The 13,229-nt window shown below is 35.2% G+C and overlaps 1 protein-coding gene across 1 annotated transcript; it reads right to left on the bottom strand.

Moving 5' to 3' along the window:
• Positions 1 to 3,378: 3,378 nt before the first annotated feature.
• Positions 3,379 to 13,043, bottom strand: LOC145569054 (ATP-dependent Clp protease ATP-binding subunit CLPT2, chloroplastic-like). The gene is made up of 5 exons (XM_081628430.1): positions 12,739 to 13,043; positions 12,609 to 12,644; positions 12,405 to 12,514; positions 5,071 to 5,250; positions 3,379 to 3,834 (listed from the first exon to the last, which is right to left on the bottom strand). The coding sequence occupies exons 1-5, from the start codon at positions 12,969 to 12,971 to the stop codon at positions 3,674 to 3,676; spliced, it is 720 nt and encodes a 239-aa protein (XP_081484556.1). The 5' UTR covers positions 12,972 to 13,043; the 3' UTR covers positions 3,379 to 3,673.
• Between the last annotated feature and the right edge of the window lie 186 nt (positions 13,044 to 13,229).

The raw sequence follows: 13,229 nt of genomic DNA, 5'->3' as shown, positions 1-13,229 counted from the left end.
CATGAATAATTACAGGTTTTGTGCTTGTACACAACACTATGTACACCATGTGTAATCATAAGACTAGGCCCAGAGGGTGCTTACTTCTGGGCATTTTAATAATAGCACAAATTACATATTAATTGTTAGAAAATTGACTCAATGTAGTAAGTGAGGCTATGGTTTGGTTTATGACTATAGCCTATGTATAAGGACATATTCAAAGTACATTCATAAGTAGGTTTCCAAATTGGAAAAAATACTTGAAAACAAAATAGATAATAAAAACAATTATAAATTAAACAACATGTTTATTGAGAGTTAAATCAACAACATTCCTCTAAAATTTTACACCAAGTGGGATAATTAATTGATATACCCTCACTTTGAGCAAAACTCAATTAGGTAGGGCCTCAAATGCAACTATAAAAGAAACTTACTCAAAATCAATATGTAATGGCTAATACTAGAGGTGATAAAAAAATCAGGCCGGATCGGGCCTTAACATGATACCTCGTGTCCAAATCCGCAAAAAGTAGCGGGCTTATCGAGCTAAAACGGGCTTTTTCGGGCCGGATCGTGTCGGGCTAGCAAGTCGAATCGATGTTAATCACCTCTAGCTAAGACACTAGCCATCATAGACTGGTCGTCGTAATCCACCTTACCGCATATATAGTTTGAACTCTATAAGGACTTGATTGTCGTAATTGAATTTTACAACAATGTTTTGAATTGCAACAATGACTTAGTAAACCGTTGTTGTATAATAAACTTAATAATGTAGGAAATGCATGAAAAATTATTAGACAAGTACTCACGCCTTGTTGATGGATCTAAGCAAGTTTTTCGAATATTCTTTAGTTATGCCTCATAACAGATTATGTATAACTCATCTAATCTATTTTATTTTGTATTTTATTATTTATAAATTTTCCTAACTTATAGAGTTAGTTAGAAGTTGTATAATTTATATCTTCCTATTACTGTAATAACAACTTGAGCGTGAGCGTCTATTCAATAAAATTCCCAAATTAATTTTAGATTTCTCTTTATTCTCTCTTATTCAAGCTTAACTAAATCAGATTTTCAAATAAGTTGTTCTGGTATAAAATGTAGCACAAATAAACTTAGAAAATAAAAATTTTCAAATAAAAATAAGGAAAATTTCCCTTAGCATTGATGGACAATCCTCCTTGATTTATAAATTTCTCCGTCTCGATTAGGGCTACCATGGTATCGTCCATAGTGATAGTCGTCTTCCCAACAAGTAAACTTGTTATAACATAATTATACTTGTTAAGGGGTGACGTCAACAATATAATTGTTTGTCTTCTTCCTCGATTTTCACGTCTAAACTCGTTAATTGGGTGATCAAGCTATTAAACTTGTTAAATGATCTTGTAGTGAGCCACCTTCGTCCATCTCGAGTGAATAAAGATCTTTCTTCAAGAACAACTTGTTTGCTAGTGACTTGGATACGTACATCTTTGTCAACTTTTCTTTCAACAAAAGGTTTTGTGTGAGACCGGACTCACGTGAGACCGGGCTCAATAACAAAAGTCCAACAAAAAGGCGCGGGCTAACTAAACCCGATCGCGAGGCTCGCAACACCAAATACATGACAGTAATATTCTAATATACTTGACAATAATATTCTTATACATAACACTAATATTTTAATATCTGACAATAATATTCTAATACATGACAGTAATATTCTAATACCTGACAATAATATTCTTATACATGACACTAATATTTTAATATCTGACAATAATATTCTAATACATGACAGTAATATTATAATACCTGACAATAATATTCTTATACATGACACTAATATTTTAATATCTGACAATAATATTCTAATACATGACACTAATATTCTTATACCTGACAATAATATTCTAATTCCTGACTAAAATGGTCTTATTCCTGATAAAAATTATCTTATTCCTTACTAAAATTATCTTATTCCTGACTAAAATAATCTTATTCTTGACTAAAATTTTCTAATTCCTGACAAATATAAACAATATTAATATTAATCTAATACTGACAATACTAATCTATACCGGACAATAAACATTTAATACCAAACAACAGACATCTAATACCTGACATTATTTTCTCCTTCACCACTGACCCTCTTCTTCCATGGCTGCAATATTTTTCTCTCCTCATTACATCATTGGAAACCCCTCCAAATTGGGATTTCCCACATTAAATCAAATTGGAAGTGGGTAACGAGGATACTTCTCAGTCTCAGAGAAGATTCTAGAATGAAACATAGGAGTATAAGCAGCCCGAGCTCCATACTTGCGGCAAAGCACCCTAAACGGAAGCTCAGAGCAATCAACCATGGGAGCAACTATCAATCTAGGCCGACCCAACTTCTTCCAATGGGCCCAAGCCCGCTCTATGGTGGTAGCGTGTGGTTAGAGTAGCCATGAATGAGAGCTTTGGAAGTTGAACAAGGTGATGGTTATGGCGGAGGAAAGAGAATCTCATTAACAGATCATTGCCGGTAGTTTCTTGTTGCGGGGGAAAGTAGCGGTGGTGGAGGAAGAAGGTGGAAGTGGGTAACGAGGTGATGATGGTTGGATTTGGATTTTAGCGAGAGTTGGTGAATGAATGGTGTTTTAAGTGTTGGCGGCGGACTCACGGTGAGTCCGTCTCACCCAAAACTTTACCTTCTTCCAAATCTTTCGGATTCGTATCCGACAAGACGTTGTACTTGATCTTCCGGGCAAGAGCCAATCAAATCGTACTAGTACGTAAAGTTGCATATCCTCCCACTTGTCCTTATCCACCGCATTAGATTTCTTATCTTCTAAGGTTTTGTGAAGACCTTAATGTATAAGAATAACTTTCAATGTACTTTTCCATAACGAAACTTCGTCTTCCCGTTAAATAATTTTACTTTGTATTTGTTCTCAAAATCCTCCATGGCTCAACCAAGCTCTAATACCAATTTGTTATAGCATATGTATGCAATGGAATGATTTGGGAATTCACCATCAAACATAAAATAAAATAAATAGCAAAAGATGATAATAAAAGAGACAATGTTTATGAGGAAATTTAAATTTCCTTCCCTCAAACAAAAATATTGTTTTGTTAAGTTCCTATAAAATAAGACAATAACCATGTTGATGATTTTCCTCTTCAATAGAATCATCATTAATTTTCTAGTAAGCAACCCTCTTATATAGGCTAACCAGGAAACACACATCAATTAGGATAATTTACTTGCTATCCAAGCTTATATAATCCTAGACGCAACATAAAGACCCAAAAGGAAAAGGTCAGGGTCTCTCATGATTCCAATGGATTCAGCTATGATTTAATGTTCTATGTCCATGAATCACTACGATACGTAGGATACAAATGTAAATATAAGAGACAATTGTATGAAATTTCTATATACTAAACCCAAAGATACAAACAATTGTAATTCGGATTTTATAATTCATAAATTCTGGAATAAGTGCATCATGATTTTCCCATCTGGAAATTTTTCCATCGAGGGAATGGTAGTACACAAAAAGCATGTAGAGATAAGGGACTTTCCGCAACTGAAGAATGAACGAAAAGCTAGGAATTGAGCACGTTATTTGAGCTCAGTCACCATTCACATGCTTTCTAAGATCAAAGAATTACAATGTTAGCAACATCGAAAGTTAAATATGAATTACTTATCTTCATCAAAACCAGGTTTAGAGCCTATTGATTTAAGCTTGTTGGCCTTCTCATCATCGAAACCTAAGGCAGCCAATATCTTATGGCCAGGAGATTCCTCCTCAGACCATATGCCAAGAAGTAAATCAATTGTCGTAATTACCCCATTTTCATCTGCATAGAGGACAATGCGTAACGAGTCATCAACTGAAGTTCCAGTTCTTTTTATTCTTTGTTCAGAATCAGCAGTCTAAATTTTGATAGAAAAAGTTTAAACAGAAACATAAGGTTATCCATAAACAAAGGTGAAATCAACATCCAAAAGAGAGTGGTAATGTGTCGTCAGTACTCACTACTTTTTACAGGTGCAATCCACAATAAAAGGATATTATAATTGGCCCCTTTAAAGATTTGGTTGGAAAATTTTTCAGATAACGATGTAGTTAACCTTCAGAAGTAATACCAAACAGAATTTTCAACATTGCAATAATTATCATATCTATTGGCATATATTTTACGGAAGAACAATCTTTGGGCAAATTCCCTTGAGATTAGTCATCACTAATACATCTGCTACTAATATATAATTCCTCTGTTCTTTTTTACTTGATCTATTTCATTAACACGCTTGTCAATGCATACATTTAACCATCAATATATTAAATTCTTATTAAGTAAAATTACAACATATAGATATTATGATAGGATGTATTGAGACAACTCAAACAAGATCCACACGATTATACATCACAAAAAGTCATAGATGAGTGAATAGTGCAAAAGTCAAACTAGGTCACGAAAAAAAGAACGGAGGAAGTGACAGTTCATTACAAAACACAGATCCCCCACCAACCAGTCGCCTGCACTAGTAATTGACAGCTACTTCCTCCGTTTTTTTTTACTTGACCCGCTTTGACTTTTACACTATTCATCACCCCTCCTTTGACCGTCTTTTGTGAATAATATATAAGGAAAAACATATTCATGTAAGATCTTTTTAAATTCATCTCAATAAGTATTATCATAATATGTAAATTTTATAATTTTTACTTATGGAGAATTAAAGTTATTGTTCGTTAAAGTTTTGCATTGGCAAGCGTGATAAAAGAAACAGGTCAAGTAAAAAAGAACAGAGGAAGTACATCACTAACTTTTCCCCATGACCCCACATCCTTCCCCCTCTCCATTAACCTTCAACAAAACCAAGCAATGAAAGAAGCCATCTTTTTATATAACCTTATTGGTCATGAAGTAGTAAGCTTTAAGCTTAAAGAGATAATTTATTATTGAAAACACTAAGACCCAGCTATGCCATCATTTCAGCAAATCACTAAGATTTAAGATAATAGTAACACAATTTACAATCAAGCATGCTGAAGAGCTGCAAGATAATATGGACAAAATGCATACCCGATTTCAACTTCTGGTTCAATGCCCAATCAAGTGCTCTTTGAGCAGATTCAGTCAAAGGGGGATGCTCTGGGCTGAAGAAGTACAAATCACCTTTTCCAAGTAATTTTATACTTTCCTCTTTGACCTTAGTGAGTGTGATTCCATTTTCCCTTAAAAACCTTGAAGCAGGACTAGTACCTGCAGATAAACAAAGGTGAAGCTCCAGTCGTAAGAACCAACAAAAGATGAGTACTTTAAATATTTAATGCACCTAAAAAATTTACTTCAATCACTTCAGACAAATTGATGATTACAGCTTATGGCTATATCTCAAGCTACAAAGATTGTTTTGGATTTTTTCTATCTTATTTTAAATTTGTTTATCCAATATTCTATGGAAAAAATTAAAAACAGGGAGATAATATACCAGAAAAAAGCTACTCACAAGAGTAATAATGACAACAATTCAACAAAGATACACTACCAAGCAGATTAGTACAAAGCAGATTGTGACAACAAAGATATACTAACAAAGAAGTCACAATGTAAAGGGCAAGAACATTTTGAAGGAAAATTAAATCAACTGATTTTCTGAGTAGCATTCTGCAACAACTTCATACTTAGAAAAATCTCCTGAATAATCCTCATAGAACATCTTCAAACTCAAGAAAAAACACTGTTTACTGATATGAACAATTTCCAGTTCAAATGCGATAGACAGCAGTAATCAACCCAGGATCTCACCATTGCAGCATGAAAATTGTGATAGTTTGGTCCTTCAGCAATTACAGAATCTTAGATCAAGGCAGAAGAAACCAATTATCTGCAACCAGCTCAACATCGTTGCCATCATCTGTGGCTGCAGTAGCCAATATAATCTAACCTTCAAAGTTCAAACTACCTTCACCGTGTAGATCTCTAGCAGCTCTAACTTAATGCATAAAAGGGCCAGTTGGTACACAAGTGTCCATAAAAGAAAAGACATTCGATAACATCTTTTTCCTAGGCTGGTGTTTAGTTCATTGTTTTTCATTACCCTTTCCCCTCTATACATTTTACATTTGTCTCCAATGTCCTCCAGTCTGATTCCCATAACCCTGCCCCTAAACGTTTAGATTCACCCAAACACCTCCTACCCTTTCTTCACTAAAGGCATCATCATTGTACACCCATGACCCACTGGCATCACAGCTTTGCAAACCGATTTCATCAATACAGCCACATGCCCACATCCATTACCCACCATACAAATTCAACCTCCATCCGGTTGAATGAATCTGTCTATAGAGATCAAACAATCAATTTCAACTGAGGTAATGTCGAACAGCAAGAGGTGCAAACAATGGCATCATCCCAGAGATTATAAGAGTAATGTCATATAAACACCATGGATGGGGCCATGCACTTCGCCATAATAAAAGTTTTGACAGTTATGGTTATGGTGGATGTGCAAAGGAAAACTAGAGAGGTGAAAAGAGCGGCTTTGGTTGATATTAGGGTTTCAATTCCCTTCTCAAACCAAACACTAACTAATGGGATATAATTCATCCCCTACCCAGATCCTAACTAAACTATTGGGGAATCTAGAGACTATTTTCCCAATCCTTCACACCAACACACACATTACCCCTTCTCAATCATTTCCCTTTCTACCACCTGAATATAAAAAAAAATAAATAAAAAAATAAATAAAAAAAAAAAAGGAAAATCCCCTTAATTTTGAGCTACATTGAGTGACAAGGTATTTGGGAGTGTTATTTGAGAATGGAGACTTAAGTTAGAGATCCATGCACAAGATCCTTTCTACCCCCTCCATTCATTTAGAACCTGTCCAAAGAGATAACACTAACAATTTCAACTGAGGTAATGTCAAACAGCAAGAGGTGCAAACAATGGCATCACCCCAGAGATTATAAGAGTAATGTCATATAACCACCATGGATGGAGCCATGCACTTTGCCATAATGGAAGTTTTGACAGTTATGGTTATGGTGGATGAGTAAAGGAAAATTAGAGAGGCAAAAACAGTGGCATTGTTTGATTAATATGAGGGTTTGAATTTCCCTTCTCAAACCAAACACTAACAAATGGAATATAATTCTTCCACTACCTAAACCCTAACTAAACTATTAGGGAAACTAGAGATTATTTCCCAATACTCCACACACACACGACACAAATCTCCCCTTCTCAATCATTTCCCTTTCTCCCACTTGAATCATAAAAATCCTCCGAATTTTGAGCTAAGTCGAGTGGCGAGGTTTTTGGGAGTGTTATTTGAGAGTGGAGACTTAACTTTGTGATCCATTCACAAGATCCTTTCTCCCCCCCCCCCCCCCCCCCCCTTTAAAAAAAGCTGGTGAGTCCCATGAGATTGTGAGAGATTCAACCCTCACTTACAATAGAAACAGAGCAAATAAGGCAGCTAGCAATGGTGTTTCATTCATGAAAGGAAAAGATAAAAGGTAGCTTAAGCCTACCACTCTCCAAGATAGTATCTTTAGGATACAAAGCTCAATTCAATCAGTCTAATCTCATACCCTCATTCTTGCCCTAACCTCTTAATTTATACACAACAAGGATTACAAAGTAGTACTAGCTGTCCTTAATTTCTTGTCTTCATTCTCTACCGATGCATTGCCATGGTTCCACTACCAAAATTGCTACTGCCCTCTGCTTCCTCTAATTGTTCTTGTCTTCTTGCGCCACCTCCCCATTTGTTGCTGGTGTAATTGGTTGGACAATCCTACCCCTCCTTTGGTACTGCTTAATGATAGGTGGCTTAGCAAGCCCAACTGCTCGGTCCATTACAGAGATCAAAGACTGTGGCATTCCTGAACATTCCTTGATTGACAAAAACCATATATGTGTAAATCCATCACTTTGACTTTTCTCCTTTAATAAAAAAGATGAATATTTCTTTTTCCATGAACCATGATTGGTTACTTATGATGGAAATACTCAGTCTCTTTACTTATCTTCTTAAGGTTACACACTTACACATAAACTCAATACCTAGATTTCTCCTATATTTGTCATTTTCCTACTATTCTTAGATGATCAGATCAACTCAATGATAGTAACCTAAGAATAACATTAGAAAAACTATATGGCTAACAAGTTAGATACCAAAAAGGCTAACAAAATCAGCTGAAGCTAGTTAGCCCTAAACTTCAACTTGGTTAAGTTAAAGAGCCTATGTTAATATGGTAGAAAATATCTTCATTTTCTGACATATTAATATAAATATTTCTGAATAAACACCCATGCATTTAGGCTCTAAAAGTTTAATGCTTATTCTTGTTCCCATAATATTAGAAATTCAAAAAATTACTAAAATTTTGAACAACGGAGAAAAGGTGTTCCCATGTCAGGCCAAAACAAGTTGTGTCACAGCTAAGATTGTCTCATTTACACCCTTAAGCCTAGCAACAACCAAATTGACTCTAATCTCTTTAAAACACATTTCTTCATTATAAATTAGTTACAAGACTTACAAAACTTTTTTTGTCTCTGACATACTACTTTGACTATTAGCCTATTATTATCTCTAACTACATTATAAGTACAATAAAGAAAACCTAACATGTTAACAATACACATTAAAACAAATCTAACAAGATTCCACTTGACTAAATTTATTTCTAACATACCGGTGAGCAATGACTATATTTTTGGTCTAAATTTTCAAGAATCAAAGTGTTGAAACTACAATGTAATATGGAACGGAGAATTACAAAATATAAGTTAAAATGGGGCTACAAAAGCAAGAAGAAATTGAGTTTTGGATTATTTTATTGAATTGTAACATGGCAAACTCCTAATTGTTTAACCTTTCAAATAACATTAATAATCTCAATACACTAATGCCTCATCTTAAAGGGATTTCCAAGCTACTATAAAAGTTGATGGCCCATTGGCCTTCAAAATCTTCATCTTTCACATAGCTTCTTTAGCTTTCTCCTATTCTTACTAGAATTTGATGCAATTAGACCACATATACAAGTATCATTATCATCCACATATGGGGGGTGTTTGGTTTACTAAGTGGTATAGGTTTGGAATCAAGAATGAAATTATGTTGGCATGGGGTTGAAACTTGATACTCCCTCCGTCTCATAATACAATGCATCTTTTACTTTTTGGGTAAACCAAAATAAAATGCCTCTTTCTATTTAAAGGTTGTAATATTTGACATTATTACCCTCTTTTTGATGAGTTGTCATCTTTTTTCTTTTTCTTTTTAATACTTTTAACATCAATTTTCAACACTTCCTCTTTCTATCACTTTAATTATTCCCAATTACTTTTTCTTTCCTCTATCTCTCTCCAACCCCACATGCACATATATACTTCTAATCATTAGTTTTAAGGAATTTACAACTTTCTTAATTCTTGCGTAAAACCCCAAAGAGGCATTGTATTATGAGACGGAAATACCGTGGGTTTGATTTTGTTATGGAATGAACCTTTTTCATTTATTTGACACCCAAAGGGGTATAAGTCACACCCAAATTACCCACCTCCCCCCTTGGGTACTTAAACCTCACACCTAAGACCTAAATTACTTACTTTTGAACAAAACACCCCCTAAAAGCACATATATAAAAATTCCACCGCATGGCCCACATCTACATATCATCAACTTCAACCACAAGAAATCACATTTGGTTCTTTAGCGTCCTTGAGACCTTAATGCAGGACGACGCTCAATTTTGACTCTAATGTTCTAACCCCTTTTTCCCTTGTATTTCATTTTCCTAAAACTGCCTATGATTACTTTAGACAATTTCTAATTATATTTTTCCTCTTATTATTGCCATGATCCCTTTCTCTAGGAATTAGAAACCTAAGGCACTTGAGAAGTTGAACTAGATGAACAAAAAGACAATCACCACAAAGGAACCATTTCTATTAGTATGAGTATGACCCCACACATTATTCAACTTCTCCATAAACTACAAGCTAGTTAGCAAGCCACCAAGCCCTAATAAAAGCAAGCTTAACTAATAGATAATAGGTTAATATAATCTTGTTAATATTCTGTAAAGATATATCTTGTGTAATTAGGGTTCTCAGAATTAGGTTTGTAAATACCTATATATATTTGTTTAATGAGAATACTCCAACCAAGGAGAATTACACTATCCTACAACTATTCGTACTGTTTTGAGTATTGCTATGGGTAGGGATTGGCCTATTCATCAATTAGATGTCAAAAATGCGTTTCTAAAAGGTGACCTCAAAGAAACTGTATTTATGCATCAATCGCCGGGATTTGTAAATCCAAATGCTCCTACTTATGTTTGTCGGCTCCGCAAATCTCTCTATGGCCTTAAACAAGCTCCTCGGGCTTGGTATCAACGATTTGCTAATTATCTTTTGAAGATTGGTTTTCTGTGTAGCAAAAGTGATAACTCCCTCTTTATTTTGCGACATGATGTTAATGTTGCATATCTCTTGCTTTATGTTGATGACATTGTTCTTACAGCTTCCTCAGAACAGATAAAGTGTGATATTATTGCTCTTCTTAAGTCCGAATTCTGTATGTTTGACTTGGGGAAGTTGAGCTATTTTTTGGGACTTTCTGTAACCAGAATCATCAGAGCAAGTATGCAGAGGAAATTATTCACAAGGCAAAGATGGACAGTTGCAAACCGGTTGTCACACCCATCGACACTAAGTCGAAACTTGGGGCTCACCATCTCTACAGGAGCCTTGCAGGTACACTACAGTACCTCACTTTCACCACATTGCTTATGCCGTTAAACAGGTTTGTCTATTCATGCATGCTCCTAGAGAACCTCATTTTAACGCTCTTAAGCGTATTATCAGATATATCAAAGGCACTTCCGATCATGGACTACATTTATACCGTTGTGCTCCAACGAGACTTCTCTCTTACACAGATGTCGATTGGAGCAGATGCCTGGACACACGGTGCTCCACTTCAGGGTATTGTGTTTATTTGGGTGAGAATCTTTTCTCGTGGTATGCAAAACGACATGCTACTTTGTCCAAATCAAGTGCCGAAGCAGAATACAGAGGTGTAGCTAATGTTGTTTCTGAAATATGTTGGCTCCGGAATCTACTTCTTAAGTTACATTGCCCTATTCGACGAGCATCCCTGGTTTATAGTGATAATATCTCTGCCGTATACTTATCTTGCAATCCAGTACAATACCAACGTACCAAACACATTGAGATGGACATTCATTTTGTACACGATAAAGTCGCTTTTGGTGAGATCAAGGTCTTACATGTTCTATCTTCATACCAGTACGCAGATATTTTCACAAAGGGGTTACCTCGGCAACTATTTTTAGACTTCAGAGACAGTCTCAATGTCCGACCTCCTCCCACTTCGACTGCGGGGGTGTGATAGATAATAGGTTAATATTATCTTGTTAATATTTTGTAAAGATATATCTTGTGTGATTAGGGTTCTCAGAATTAGGTTTGTAAATACCTATATATATTTGTTTAATGAGAATACTCCAACCAAGGAGAATTACACTATTCTACATTAACAAAGGAGTGACATTTTAATAATCTAATTAAACCAGTAAGCAAAGACAATAGCGATTAGTGACACTGTTTAAAAATTACTATAAAAAAAAAAAAAAAAAAAAAAAAGAGAGAGAGAGAGAGAGAGAGAGAGACAGTAATAAGCGAAGATGAGGGAGGACATGGAGCCAGCCAATGTACACTCAGAAGCATTATTTATGCAATCGGATAAACAAACAAATTTGAACAACGAACTATAGTGTAGAATATCACTAACATATGTTATTAGTTATCCTAGTTTCAAATGGCTGATGAGGCAAAAGGTTTGACAGCTTAACGTCCCATACGGTACCAAAGAAAGGTCTTTGTTATTAGCTGCTACCTAAGGATACTAACACTCATAAACAATCCAAAAAGAATAACCACACAGAATAATGAACCTTAGTTGCTCACATAACTTATATCCAACAGAAAAGACCAACCAATACAGATTCTCCACTAGCATTTGACAAGTTTGGTCTAGATGAACAAATTTCCACCCCTAAAATTACAACTAGGTTCTTTTTGTAAGATCAATCCAACAACCATATTCAATCCAGAGAGTCAGTAAATATTTTCTCAATATATCACACTAAGATAGTCCTCATTACATTGTTACCTTTAAATTAGGATAAGGAAGCATGAATAATAATCGCCATATCTTACAGCAGTAGCATAATATGTTCGATGTAAGCAACAAACTGACACACATATAAGTAAGAGAACTCAAAAATCGAAACAAGAACCTATATTTCATATCCATATGTTTAATCATCCCCGATTCATCAAATCATCATAGGACTAACCTTCTATAAGTACACCCATAAGAAGGGCTTCAGTCCCAGTTGTAGGGTATTTGAGCTTCCGAGCTTCCAATTCACCCATTGCAAATGACTTTATAGCCCTCCCTGACCACCTAATTCAACCCATCATCAAAAACCCAATCAACACAAAAAACCCATATAAATTAACTATAAAATTAACCATTAAATATACAAATTTCAACTCACTTGGGAGTTTTATCACCAACGACCCCATTTGGACTCCTGCCCAAACAAAAAAAAAAATTTGAAACTTTTAAATCCTCAAACCAAAATTACAAGGGTATTTCTCAAAAGCAATGAGAATGCAAAATCTTACACAGTTGGGAGGCTGACAGTGACAGCGGCAGAAACAGGGCGTCGTTTGGTTGAAATTGAGAGTGATTGAGATGTTCTTGCTGAAGAAGGATTGATGAAAGAGAAAGTAAGATTACCCAGAAATGGATTATGTGAAGAGAGAGAACTGCAATTAGATGATTTTAATGGTTTTCTGAATTCTGGGAATTGTTGTGAGTGTATTATTCTAGAGATAGATTGGGAAGTGGCAGCCATTGTTGAAGGTTGGAGAAGACGTTAGAGCTTGAACAATGTGGGAGTATTTTGTGGATTGGTCTCAGACAGTCTTGCTCACTGATTGTTTAAAACGGCACCGTTTTCGTGTTGGGTGAGTAGATCTGGGCTTTTGGATGGTTGAAACTTGAAAATGTGCTAGATTGGCATATAAGCCATTACTCATTAGAGAGTTTAGCTAATAAAGGATAGATTTTGGGATGACCCATTTATAACCCAATCCATTACATAAACACTTCT

This window comes from Chenopodium album, chromosome 11 (assembly GCF_948465745.1).
Source record: "Chenopodium album chromosome 11, dcCheAlbu1.1, whole genome shotgun sequence".
In the NCBI taxonomy this organism is placed as follows: Eukaryota; Viridiplantae; Streptophyta; class Magnoliopsida; order Caryophyllales; family Amaranthaceae; genus Chenopodium; species Chenopodium album.
The sequence above is the reverse complement of the archived record's forward strand: the minus strand, read 5'-3'. Positions and strand labels throughout refer to the sequence as shown.

Coding starts and splice junctions, on each gene's coding strand:
- LOC145569054 (XM_081628430.1), bottom strand. CDS start 12,971: ATGGCTGCCACTTCCCAATCTATCTCTAGAATAATACACTCACAACAA. Junction 12,515..12,608: donor GTTGGTGATAAAACTCCCAA/GTGAGTTGAAAT, acceptor GGGTTGAATTAG/GTGGTCAGGGAGGGCTATAA. Junction 3,835..5,070: donor GAACCAGAAGTTGAAATCGG/GTATGCATTTTG, acceptor TCCTCTATGCAG/ATGAAAATGGGGTAATTACG.